The 13,950-nt window shown below is 45.8% G+C and overlaps 2 protein-coding genes across 2 annotated transcripts; one reads left to right on the top strand and one right to left on the bottom strand.

Annotated features, from left to right (window-relative positions):
- Positions 1-274: 274 nt before the first annotated feature.
- Positions 275-7,280, bottom strand: LOC116916504 (tektin-1). The gene is made up of 9 exons (XM_045168869.1): positions 7,077-7,280; positions 6,892-6,996; positions 6,682-6,826; positions 6,262-6,550; positions 6,060-6,182; positions 5,633-5,992; positions 5,479-5,560; positions 5,194-5,390; positions 275-329 (listed from the first exon to the last, which is right to left on the bottom strand). The coding sequence occupies exons 1-8, from the start codon at positions 7,143-7,145 to the stop codon at positions 5,250-5,252; spliced, it is 1,314 nt and encodes a 437-aa protein (XP_045024804.1). The 5' UTR covers positions 7,146-7,280; the 3' UTR covers positions 275-329; positions 5,194-5,249.
- A 2,403-nt stretch (positions 7,281-9,683) lies between these two features.
- On the top strand, positions 9,684-11,777 carry LOC116916121. Its single transcript, XM_032921318.2, is given in 4 exon segments — positions 9,684-9,873; positions 9,934-10,775; positions 10,830-11,028; positions 11,031-11,777. Coding segments are annotated over 3 exon segments (1,659 nt in total). The 5' UTR covers positions 9,684-9,873; positions 9,934-9,972; the 3' UTR covers positions 11,688-11,777.
- Positions 11,778-13,950: the final 2,173 nt, after the last annotated feature.

A 13,950-nucleotide genomic window follows, 5' to 3' on the forward strand; every position in this document is an offset into this window, starting at 1 on the left:
AGGCAGAATCAGACCATCCAGTACGATGCCATTACTTAAAACTAGTGGCCACGTCATCAATCTTATGCCATTTCCTTGGCTGAACACTTTCATGTTTCGTGCAATCCAACTCGGAATTTTTCATGAACGACCTTGATTCAGACAGTGAAACTAGATTACCTTTAGGCATTCTCAGTTTTTTCGTCCTAATTCAACTACGGTTTTAATTTCAGAGTGTGTTTCACGTACTTTGCTTCAATCGGCTGCCTATTTAATGGTTGCAAAAGTTTTCGAAGCGTTTTTGCACGTGCCGTGTATTATTTAGTGATTTAGTCTGAGGGAGAGTTGATGTGTTGTAGTATCTAGCGCTGACCGCTAGATGCCGTGCCACCTAGAGTGGCATATCCCCGCTATGCAGAGCCCCAATACAGCAGTCTTAAACACACACTTGTCGCTATAACATGGTGTGAAGTGTGCTTCACAACTCACGGTATTGATCGTAACCGCGTGGTCTGTAGTATTGAGCTGCATCCTTCTTTATCGAACGCATCCTAGTGTTGTTGAGCTGCATCCTCTCTGTCTTTGCATCTTGTTGTCTTGCACCGTTTCATTGAAATGTCGTCTTCGTTGAGAGCTCCAGAACCTTTTTCTTTGGGGCCGTGATTTGGCGGCCCAGTGGGGTTTTGGCGTAGACAATTTTCGTGGTACTTGGTGGCTACAAATGCCAGCGCTAACGTGGATGAAGAGCAGATGGTAGGCGTCCTCATCACTCTTCTTGGCAGTGAAGGCCTCAAATTTATGATACTTTTGTGTTCCTCCAGCCACTGATGCCATTAAAATTACCCCAGTGTTGGACAAGTTCACTGCCCATTTTGAGCCCCGACGTAGTGAGGTTTTTGAACGTTTTAAATTCCTGCGTCGTCATCAACTCGCTGGTGAAACTTTTGATTCGTGGTTAATTGATCTCCGCGGTTTAGTAAAGTCGTGTGGCTATGGAACTGGTGTTGATTCGGTCTTACGAGACCAGATAGTGCTCGTGTGGCTGATCCTTTAGTCCGTGAAAACTACTGTTTGAAAAGATTTATTACTCAACACTGCGTGTGACATTGTGCGTGCGTGTGAGTCATCTAAGGCCCAGCTCAGCCAAATCAACACATCGTCGACAGCGAAGCCGCTCACGCCATTCGAGTCGACCAGGTAGCCGGAGTATGAGAAAAACCGGAATCATCATTCAGAGCTCAGAATGAGCAGCAACCGTCAACGAGTCAACGCTCATCCCAGTCGACAGGTTCAATAGATGGCCAGCAGTATTCCAAATGCAACAGTTGGGTCGTCGGCACAGAAAAATCAGTGCCGTGTTGCTAATGTTACGTGTTTTAATTGCGGTGTCGTCGGCCATGTATCAGTTGCTGTCCTGATCCGCCAAAACCCCGCCAGACGTCATCACGTCAAGCACCAAGCCCCGGGCCAAAGTTCATGCTGTGGAGGAGGGACGTACTGATTGGTGATGTCGATCTGGCGGTACGGTAATGGCCCTCCGCGGTCAGTTGAAGAAAGTTACTACGTCTCTCATGCCATAACGTCGTCTGGTAATGATTCTGAGTGGCGCCAAGAAGTGACGGTAGATGGCGTTAAGTTGACTTCAAGCTTGATTCGGGCGCTACGTGCAACATTCTGCCGTATGAGTCGTTTGCTCAGCTGCCCAAAACACGCCGTTGTCTTCGCCCTGGGCCCATTGTTCGCAGCTATCGTTCCAGGATGGCCTCTTGCGGTGCTGGATTGCACACGCCAAAGTGGTTAAGGTGCTTTGTTTGTTATCGACTTTGTCGTGGTTGATGAACCTGGCCAGCCACCCCTTCTAGGACTCCCGTCTTGCGACAAACTAAACTTGATTCGGCGAGTCATGCTGTTCAGTCGCCAGTTGAAGCTCCACTGCCACCAATCGTCGTGGAATTCATGGACGTCTTCACGGGATTAGGTAAATTACCTGTAGAACACGACATTAGGTTGCTGTCAGTACTAATCGCGTGGATCCTGTTGTGTGTGCGCCAGTCGACTTCCATACCGGCTGGAGGGTCGCTTTTTAAGAATTGGACGAAATGGTCAACGAAAGATCCTCACCCCGTGCAGAGCCAACTGAGTGGGTCAGCCGCATGATGGTGGTGGGAAAACCAGACGGTGATGTCCTATTTGTCTGGACCCATTTGAACTAAACAAGCGATCCAACGTCACATTTTGCCGTCCCCACCATTGAACAGCTGTTCAGCAAGCTGGGTAGGCTCGATATTTTTGCAGCCTTGATGCTGCGTCTGGTTTCTATCAGATTCCTTTGTCTGATGCAGCATCCTATCTGTGCACAATGGCCCTCCGAAAGGCCGTTATCGATTCCTCCGGCTGCCGTTTGGGTTGAAGTCAGCCCTGAAATTTATCTCCAGTGATGAACGACTTGTTTGGAGACCTGCCCGGTGTACTAATATACTTTGACGATTTCCTTGTAACGGGTGAAACGGAGGAGGAACTTCTCACCAGCCTTCGTCAAGTATTTATACGTTGCCGTCTCCATGACTTGAAGCTTCAGTTAAAGAAGTGCAAATTCTTCCTCCAGGAGCTCCCATGGCTAGGCCATGTCATTGGAAGGAACCTTAAAGCCGGACCCTCTTAAAATTTCAGCAATTGTGGAAATGCCTGATCCAACTTGTCCGGCAGATCTCATCCGTCTCCTGGGCATGGTGACATACCTGGACAGTTCTGCCAAATCTCGCGGGTCTGACAGACCCTTACGTGACTTACTCAAAGCAGACGCAGCGTGGGTGTGGGAGGAACCCAAAGATGGCCCTCAGTCAGCTGAAAGTGCCTTGTCGTCTCTTCCAGTGCTAAGATTGTTTGACCACTCGCTGCCCTTGGTCTGTCGTTGATGCGTCTCCCGTCGGAATCGGTGCAGTGTTACTTCAAAATAACCAACCGATCGCGTACTCGTCAACGTCATTAACCGTTACTCAAAGCGGTATTTTCGATTGAAAGGAGCTGTTGGCGGTCCAGTTTGGGCTCATGCGCTTCCGGCAGTACGTCTATGGCCAAATGGTGGTGGTTGAAACCGATCCAAGCCGTTGGTTGGCCTCCTGGACAAGCCCATTGCTTCTTGTTCCCGGAATCCAGCGGATGCGTCTACAACTCAAGATTTGACTTCAGCTAGTCTACAAGCCGGGTAAAGAGCTGTTTATTGCCGACACGCTTAGTCGGGCTCCGTCGCCCCGCCTTTTACTGATGACATCACTCAAGACTGTGAGGAGCAGGTTCACGCTGTCCTTGACCTGGTAATTCCTCGTGACTCAACTCGCGTCAAGTTTGCTGCAGCAACGGCAGCAGATCCAACTCTCTGTCTCCTAAAAGAAGTCCTTCTTCGTGGGTGGCCTGATCACAGGCCCAGTGTCCGTGGCCGTAAAACCGTTCTGGCCAGTACGCCACCACTTGTCTGAAGTTGGTGGTCTGCTACTCAATGGCAGCCGTTTAGTTGTCCCAGTCTCTGCGACAGGAGGTGTTAGCAGGCATTCATGACGGCCATTTCGAGAAGTGAAGTGCGTTTTGAGAGCAAGTCAGCCGTTTATTGGCCCGGGTGTGACGAGCAAATTCGTAATATGGTGGCCAGCTGCTCAACCTGCCAGGCTCATCGTCATCGCAATCCAGCCCCGCCACTCCGTCCGGTGCCTCTGCCGGCTCTGCGTTCCATGGGTGTCGGCTGATATTTTTCTTCATGATGGAGTTAACTACATCCTGGTGGTCGACGCCTATAGTAGTGGCCAGCTTGCGTTCCGCTGCGCACGTTGTCGTCTTCGTCCGTCATCGCCGAGATGGAGAGAATGTTTAGCGACTTCGGCGTTCCAGAAATGGTGTTGTCGGACAACGGCTCCCAGTTCGATTGCGCCGGTTTCGGGCTTTTGTGAAGGCCGTGCCATTCGGTCCGTTACGTCAGCCCAACGTACGCACAGTCTAACGGGCTGGTGGAACGCCACATCCAAACAGTGAAAAGACCCTCGTGAAAATGTTTGCTGGTGGCCGGTCCCTGTGGGAAGCCTTGGCGGCGATTAGGTCCACTCCAATATCAGCCAATCTCCCGTCACCGGCAGTGCTACTACAAGGTCGCAACCTTCGTGGCAGCTTGCCATTTTTGCGAATCGGCTAATTCCGCAGTTTGTACCCGCAAAATTTGTTCACGGGCAGCTGCAACGTCGTAGCTACTGCTTGTTTTAATCATGGCGGCCGTCAGATGTTCGGGTGTCGGCCTCATTGTGGGTCAACGTGTCGGCGTTCATCTCGGGCAAATGGTTGCCGGTGCCGTTGAGCTGTTTGCAGCGAACCGGACTCCTATGTCGTTCGGTTGGCAGACGGGCGAGCATTTCGTCGGACGCGCCGTGACATCAATCTTGACAATTCACCATCGGCAGGATTGGCCGTTGGTCAAAGAGTGGCGGTGCTGTTGCAATCCCGTCTGCTGTTCGCGGTTATCACCCCGCCCCTACTAGTCATCTGCTGCCGACCCTGTCTTGGTCTCCACCTGGTCCGCCGGCCCGCGCTGTGAATGGTCAGTTGCCCGGCCATTTCCGGTAGCTCTGGGTCGACCGTCATGGTGCCACGCTTCCGCCAGTGGTTGTCATCCAGCGCCCAGCCCGGCAACCCCAGCGAGGCCACTGCGGCGTCCGTCTCGGCCGGCCAGCGTGCTGCTATCCAGCTGCCCTCTGCCCAGTCGCCCCTGACTGCGTCATTCCGTTGGCCGCCGCACTCGTCGTCCTGGATCGACTCGCTCTTGTCGCCCTTACCTCAGCCTTGTTAACTGTTGTCTGAAGTTCGTTTCCGCTGTACTAACTGCTTCAACTGGTGCAAATTGTGGCTGTTTTGCGCTACGTTGCTTGTTTGTTGGGTCGCTTGTTTATTCGCCGTGTTTTTGTTCCTACTATTTTTCTCCTGTTTCTTCGACTCATGGTTTGTTCTCATAACGTTGTTCATGTCATAACGTAATCTAGTCTCATTGCTCGTTTCTTGTGTTTATTGTCTTGTTTGGTATGTTAGTTCGTGTCATTCTTTTGCGTTTGTGTAATCATGTGCGGGGGAGATGTTGTAGTATCTGCGCTGACCGCTAGATGCCGTGCCACCTAGGTGGCATATCCCCTATGCAGGCCCCAATACAGTCTTAAACACACACTTGTCGCTATAACAGATGATGATAATGCCAAACGACAAAAGTGAAAATCATACTATTTAGACAAGCCGACCTTTCACGGTTGTGGAAGGACCATGTTTCTTCGCAACGCATTCATGCAATGATCAGCGTCAATCCTCAAGGTCGCCTCTTTCACGGCGATCTCCTGCTCCAGGTCGAATTTGGATTGACGTAGCCGACGTAGCGACGCTTCAGCCTTTGATTGGTTTTCAATATTTTTTCCCATTAGATAAATATCCAAAAAGAAAGTAAGAAGTTTCAAAATCATGGCTTAAATCACTCACCTGACTAAGTTTTTCCTGGAGTTGACGTAACGAAGTCCTGACAACATCCACCCGCGTTTCCAGGCAATCCTGGACGCCGTCGCTGTTATTGTATAAACAGTAAAAAATGGCCAGTAATGACGAGCTGTAACACAATGGTTCCGTATGGACTTACCGACAGAATTCGACGTTAGGACGGGCAGTTCTCCTAGCTAACTGTTGGATGGCGCTACCGAGCGGAGCGTCTTGAGCAGCGATGGCAGCGCGCAATCCGGAAGCCGTCTCTTCCGTCTCTTGGATTTGCTGACAGACGGCGCTGTGCTCGGATTTCAGTGCTCCTAGTGCCTTCTTTGTCCGGTCAATGACGTCGTGGAAGAGTTGGTCTACTTGGTTGGCGTGCGAACGAGTGTCACGAATGATGTCCTGCATAACAGCCATGGCCGTCACCCGCAACTGTAAGGAACGATGAACTTGCTCGGACGCTTCTTGCACGTTTCTCTCTGTAAAACTTTGCCATTCAGTCGGAGTTGTTTGTCTGTTGGAATATGAAAAAAAAACTTCATTAACAAAAATTCACGTAAAAAAAGGGAAGCTATACGAACCTGTTGGCTTTGGTTATGGCTCCGGCATTACGATCGTTTCCACCCAAATCCGCACCGGGAGTGCTCCAAGGGAAATGCACCGTTGCATTTATTTGACTCGAATGGACGAGATCCGACAGCAATCTATTTAAACACATAAAATAAAATCTTTGTAAAGTCATTGTTCCTTTTACATTATTCTTGTCTGTTTAAAATGACGTACCGTGGAGTACGGCCGTCGCCCACAACAGAGTCGGCCAATCCGGCAGTTGTTGAATCAATCTCGCTGGCTTTGGATTTGTCGGCTAGGTCACGGTCCAACTGAAATTTAGCGCTTCGCAAGAGTCTGATCTGTTCGTTCGCTTCGATGACCGTCCTTCCAAGCACCATCTCTCCCTGGCGTAAAGTACGCAGCTCATCGTGCAGAGAAGATTGAACTTCATCAAGACATCGATCAACATGAGAACGACGTTCCCGCAACTGCAGACATTGTTCGACAACAGCGATCGGGTCTGCGTGCATAACAAATAGATAGCGCACATATATGCAGTTGAATCAATAAATTGTCCATTTTTAATTTTTTTTAAAATCGTGCTGTACTTAGGATAGAAGCTAAATAGGCTATTATATAACAAGGACGGACCTCCGCAGGCGTGGTGCATTCGTTGCAATTGCGATTGGCATTGCAACAGAGCGTCTATCTCTGAGCCAACTTCTGCTGTTTTGGATTCTAAATTGGTCGACCAGTACTGCAAATCTCTAATCCTTGTCGAGAATTGCTGACTAACCTGTCGTTTGTTTACTGGTTATATACACTGTAATAGAAGATTATCCGAATTTAGTTGACACCTACCTCACGACGACTTGAAGTAACGCGGGTACCGACATCATCACGAAGCCTTTTGCTTTCGGCGTCAAGACGTTCGGCTGTCAGCCGCTCAAATTGGCTTTGACTCAACTGGAAAATAGCCAAACATGTCAGTCAACCAAAACGTTTATCATAATAGACCTTGCGTAAGACGAATGGGTTATTTAAACCTTCGTTTGATTCCATAGTTTCCATTCAGTAGGTGTTGTATAAGCTCCGCCTTCACTTCTGGTCCCCATTTCCGACCGTCGTTATCTCGATGACGATTGTGCGACAGCAAATGACAAATTTAAGACTACTCGACAAGCCTTTCACTCCGCACTACCTGGGCAAACGCAAACGGCTAACTGACGTGGATTTCGAGCAGTCGGGCATCGAACAAGTCTGAACGATAACCCCTCCTATAGCAGCTATATGAAACCGTGTGTTTTGTCATGCTAATTGATACAGCAGCGTCATGGCAACCCAAATGCTTACAGCATTGGCAACCATACGCCGGAAAATGAAAACTGAAGGGGCGGAAAAAAAGGGAAGTTGAAGGCCCGCTTCGCCACGGATGGATTTCCACACCGAAAAATTGACCCTATAAAGCCTTTGCATTGTTTTTGTGTTCACCCCGCCTCCTATAGAAGACGACGTACAACTAGTTACACTGCCCTATAGGCCTGTGCTATACAGTGTCGTTATTGCGTGTATGGTCAATCATCCATCATCTCACGCAAATAAAGACAGCAGCCCAGCTAGTCACATCAAGCCAGCCGAATAAACAGACACGAAGAAAACAAAACAAAAAAGCGTAGAGACAAACAAACAGTACTGTAAAGGACCAACCAACTTGAATGGAAGAAGAGAAAATAAAAACAAAAGAACAATATATATAAAGCATCACGAGTGTGTACTATACGGTTCGTTTTTCATCAGATTCGCAGCGTGAGTCACGCCATCATTTTGACCAATCCATCAGCAGTGGCCTTATTTTGTACGCGCATTGCCATGAGTCCCACAAGTTCTTCTAGAAAGTTCTTGTTTCCAGCAAGATGATGGCTGACAGTAGTGACCCCATCAGCTCGACCTACTGGAATCTAACGAGCTCGCGTTTTGCTGTGCATAAATCAAGAGTCCATTAGCAGGTTACTTTCTGCCAGGCACATCGTAACCGCTCGATCGACCGCATAATATATACGTGGACAAGCAGAGACCGCTCATTTTCAATGGTAAAATCACGACAAGCTCGAGCATTGCTCAAATAATGGAATTGAAATCGATCAAACTGCTTGACCCTACATACAGTTTGGCTTTCGCCTATGCATGTTTTGTTTTCTATTTCTGGATTTCTGAATTATTGATGATCGCATTGTCCGAGCACTGAAATAAATCGCAGGCATTCCGGATCGATTTCCACGTTTGTATAGCCATCCGTATTTATTGGATACGTGCTCTAAAGTAGGTCATAGCAATTCGAGCAGAATATACTATGACGCATTCTAGATATGATTTACATGGATGGATTGTGTCGTAAAATGTGGGTCGTCGGCTTACGCCAGAAATCGGTAGTGAAGCAGTTCAATTTAGAATACAGTCACCCACGACATAAAAAAATGGTTCCATTCTCGTTTTATTCACGGGCAAAGGCCGTGCGTGAAGTCGTAAGATATCATGATGTACTACTAAGAACTATAATGAACGTGTAGTCAAAAAATTTTTGGACAGTAGCGTGTACCTAGAATTCGTGGATTGAAGCTATGACAAGGCGTGCCACATCCCGTTAAGCCCATTTTTACACAGCACGTTAGTTTATGTAGTGCCACCGCATTGTGAAAATAAAAGAGGCTCCAATTCTTAGACAGGTAACGCACACAAATTGTATTGCCACATATCGTAGATGGTGCAGACTTGATAATGTGAAGATAGCACGACTGCCGGACTTGGCCAGCTATATAACAAGGTAGACGACAATATAAAATATCGATCGTAAACCTGCTCAGCTCTGCAAAAACTGAGCTGAACGCAACTATTTTATGGAAATGGTGTCCTAGTCTTTGCATACCAAACCTTTTCTTTTATCTGTGCTCTACGGGTATTTTACAGGGCCCTTCAGAAGATGACATAGCTCTTCTCCTGGACAGACAGTGGTGATTGTCAACCGTTGAGCTTGTTAAAACGATATGAAACAAACTGTCTGTGAAATTTATACTGCAGCTAAATAACAGAAATGGCAGAATTCAATCGTAACCAATTGGTTTTGACGGCTATTGATCTGATTGATTACTGATGATAATTTAAAACAAATATATATTGTGCAATATTTTCCCGCAAAATGAATTCAAAATGATTCTTGGCGTTTTCAAGTGCCTTTGGGAAAACGACACGTTCTCGGTGGATGACAGTAAATTTGCATGTCGTTCACCCTAATTCGTAGCCCATTACAAGTTTTTCTCTTTTTCTAGCCAAAAACAACGATTCTCACCCTTCCTCCGTTACAGGAATCTCTGCAAGGTCAATGCAAATTCATAATTGCTTTTTTTTCGACTAAAGAAAAGGGAAAGGTAAACATTTTTAATTATGCGATTGAATATTCAAAGACATCTTTGGACGATGCGTTGTCAGTCGATGTACCCACAATTTAACTGCGGGGCATATAGAGCGGGAAGGTTACGCTAGCAATTTTCAGATGAAATCCTGTCCTTGAACAAACCTCGAATCTTAAAATGCGCACCACTCCCCCGATTTAGTCGAACACGTGCCGGTATTGGTTTTTTTTTTTTTTTAAGCTGTGGTTCATACTTTGTGCAGTTTGATGAGTCATTCTAGTTACCCACCGTGTGTCATACAATATGACTTCCGAGATTTAAGAAAATTTAAGAAATCAGCGTCGTTTTATAGGGTCACGGGCTGAACGTCACACTCCCGTTTCTTTCACAGTTACCTTGCTGATTTTGTTGCCAACTTTCATTTGTTTCAAATCTGGTAGGAAGAGAGCTAACTACAAAGCCCGATTGAATTTTCCTTTAAATTTTTCTGTTTCAGGAAATGGCCGATGAAATGCTCAGAAGCAGGTTTACAGAAATGGTCGCGAATAATTCCCGAATACAACTGTCGTACGAATGGGAACTCGACAACATCGAAGAAAACAGATCGTATTCCTCTAAAATGATTTTATTTCGAGGCCAGAAAGTATTCCGTGTTGGTTTGAAGAACCTCAACACCAAACCCACTTTGTTTTTCGTGGCTTTCAACCTCAACAAAATGGCAATGCAAGTAGCAGACGTGCAGCATTACACCCAAGGTGTTAACACATTGAAATTGATGGTGAACGAAAACGGTGGTAAGGACGGAACTCTACAGTTATTCATCAGCCGTCTGTCTACGCCCGTCGTCGGAAGGTGCACAATTGTTTTTCGGATCAACATCGAAGGATCGTCAGAGTCTTCCTATTCTTACCGTCAGCGTGATTGTCTGATGAAGAAACAACTCTGGGCAGCAGTTGTTCAAAATCAAAATTGGTCTGATGTTGAAGTGGTGGCGAACGGAAAAACATTTTCCGCCCATAAAGCTGTTCTCGCTGCTCAAAGTTCAGTATTTGCAGACGAATTTATGAAAGAACAACCAAGAAAACAAGTTCGTTGGATTGTAATCGATGATGTGAATGCATCAAGTGTTGAGCAGTTTCTTTATTTCATTTACACTGGCGAGTCGATTACTCCAATGCTGGACAATAAAGAGCTGTTCAAATTGGCTGAACGCTATCGAATAGTGCATCTCGCGATAGTGTGTGAGAGTGCTTTAAAGAAAATCGATACCGTGCAGATGGCCAATTTTGTGTCGGGCCTTCATTCTGAAAATGTTGCCTCGTTTTCTTTCGAAATCAGGTAAACATTTTTGATAAAGTTTTTCGTGCGAATGTTAATGATCGATAATTACAGGCCGGACAAAGATACTGAAATTTTCTTCGATCGGAGCTCGTCTAATTTTCAATGTCGTTGGAGTTTAGATGGAATAGCAACTCATTCACCGACAGCCATGAACGAATATCAACACGAGGACTTGTTTTTCGCCCATTTAACGGGACCGGTTGTCACAAAAAAAGCTTTGGGAATTATTACAGTCATAATATTGAAGTAATTGAACGACCGTTGATTCATCTAATATGTGCCAAACCTCGAAATTTTGGCTTTAAAATTGATGAAGTGAAATACTGCATTCAACCCAGATGGGATAAACATGACGAATTTCCTATTAACAACTGGAAAATGGAGCCGAGATCTCAATCTGATGCCGAAACGCTATTATTTACAGCGAAACTTGATTTTGTTTTACATTATAGCATCAAAGATGAATGCGTTTTCAAAATTCAATTACTAAGCACCATAGAAAACTATAGCTACGAGATGATGGATGCCGGCTGGGCGGGACAGCTCTGGGACGCAGCCATTGCTCAGAAATTTACCGACGTTGAAGTGTTTTGCGGATCCGTCAAGATCATGGAAGCCCACCGAGTTGTGCTTTCCGCTCGGATCTCTGTCATGGATGCTATGTTAACGAAGATCAACAACACAGGAAAATCTACCATCTGCATAAGTTGTAATTCTGTTGTTGAAACTTGCATTATTAAGCACTTTCTGCAATTTCTCTATACCGGGTCGTTGGAGATATCCGCCAGCAATGAAAAGCTTCTCGAACTGGCCGAAATGTACGAAGTTGAGACGTTGAAACAAATTTGCCAATTGGCGAATCGCATTCCGGACGAGGATGCATTCACTACCTCTCTCATTGCGTTATAATTTCAAATAGACTACTTTATTCTTCACTGTGCATGATTTTGTTTATTGTTTGTTTAGTTTGAAATTCAGTTGGTTACACGAAAACATTTACTTTTGCGTTGTCTATTTGAGTTACTTTGTTGTATCATCACTAACATTTAACATTAGCATCACAGGTACGTGTACAATGTGCCCTATGATTCCAGACCGTGATGACACGTTTGCCGACGTTTCCAGACCAATACTAGTCAAAGGTAATAAGTAACGAACGACAAACAGCTGAGCAATATCATCAGACGATATACTATTCTTTGTTCTATTCTTTTTACAGGGTCCGAACGAGGTTAAATCGCGCATTTTGTACACTTATCATTTAAGCCGTATAACGTGACGACAAATCATTGAAGAGATGACATCGCAAGCGTCGTCATACGAAGACAACAGGACGCATTAAATCAACTATTTAGGCCATTGGTATAGGTCTGAGCCCAGTATTGTACCTAGTTGTTACCTATACAAGTGGCCTTTAAGCTTCTGTTTCTGTATACCAGACAGACATGTCATGACCATCAAAACGGAAACTATAGCATAGCTGGACAAACTGATTCTTGGGAGCTGCCCTGCTGCTCCTGCCTGTAATACGTTCGCTCGATGTGTTGAACATCGTCCACGATATTACGCTGTCATCTTTTCTGCGTGTGCCACAAGATTGCCTATTCCACTCCTGGCGACGACAAAGACAGCGGCGAAAAGAAAGAACGGAGACAGCTTTATAGTGATGGCCTATTGAGAAGCGACGAACGCCATCAGCGGGGCGAGAGATCGCCAGGCAGGTGACCATTTTCCCACGCGGCCATTGCAAACGACAGGGAGAAGCAAAAAAAAAAAGATCAAAAGAGTGGCGACCTCCCTCCGCCGTCAACCGGATCGCCCAAAGTGAAAAGGCGAAAAAGAGACAAAAATTGTACGCCCACTGGAATTACATGTATACGAGGCCTGCTCTACTTATATATATTTTTTTTAACAAGCCCAGTCATCCAAATGAAAACTGTACGATGATGTTTCTCTGACCAAAAATATATAGAGGGTAACTCGACCGCGATAAGCGTCGAATATAGTGTCACACTGCGGATTACACGCTGGGAACACGGCGCAAGTCGTGTAAAGAGTATACACGTCATCTCGCTTGTACTATATATATAAGCCTCTTGATGGGTTGAACGACGCACAATAGCAAGGGATGCTGATGTATGTAGGGTGCGGTCGCGAGATCAAACAGCGTGTACATGGGGCTGAACGATTTGCCAGGCGGAAGGTACAGTTAAGAAAAACGAGATACGTGTAGTCCTTCTATATAGAAGATGAGGAATGTGTGGCAAGGCTCTAAGATGAAAATGAAAGGATCAAATGGTGGTTCAATATCCTCGTCCTAGACTTGTATAGTTGCAAGCTTTTCCAAAATAACGGCTAGTCTTTTGTATCAATCTCGAACTCTTGATTTCACCCACTTTCGGTCCTTTAAAATTGGGTGGGTGACGTAGCAGTGAATATTGGTTAAACACACGTCTAATACTTTAATATAGGTTGGGCATGAGTTGACGTTGGGCCAGTGTGTAAAGCCTTAATACTCAAAGTTTCTACGCCGCTCTAAATGTTGTGAAGCAAGCATTTAGTAAAAGTTGGCAGCCGATGGATGAGCGAATTTAGCAACAACATCGTCAATATTCATGTGTATATATAATAGGCATGCTAATAGACACACCCCAAATAACCTCTGCATTTACATACAACCAGATGTTTCTCGGGATCTAGTTCATGTTCTACTAATCCTTAGTGCACAACCTAAATTGAACGTCATTTTAAAAAGCAGGTCCTGTGACGTCCAGCAAAACATCGTGAATTGCTTTAAATTTTATTTCTCCTCTAAGTTTCCCTACTTTTCGTTGTCATCAAAGCTTTATAACATTTAAGGTACTGCTGTTTGCATAGAACGGACAAATGACTCTCAAGTCCCCAAAGTGCAATAGTTTTTAAAACTGTGTAAAATGCGTCATGGCCTCGTAAATGCTAAAAAACTCTACACATGGTCGATTTAATGTTGTGCAGAGCTCGACTTGCGTCGGGATTGGTCGATTTCTTGGCTGTCACAGTTTCTCGGGAGTCGGAGGCTGGAAGGGCGGGGTGTTTGGCGGGAGCGGTGGACGTTCCTATCGAGCCAATCCGCGCTCCCGGCTCAGCTTCTCACCTCTTCTGCCCTCCTGTGTGTGCAATGATAGTACCATAG

Source organism: Daphnia magna, linkage group LG2, assembly GCF_020631705.1.
Source record: "Daphnia magna isolate NIES linkage group LG2, ASM2063170v1.1, whole genome shotgun sequence".
Lineage (NCBI taxonomy): Eukaryota > Metazoa > Arthropoda > Branchiopoda > Diplostraca > Daphniidae > Daphnia > Daphnia magna.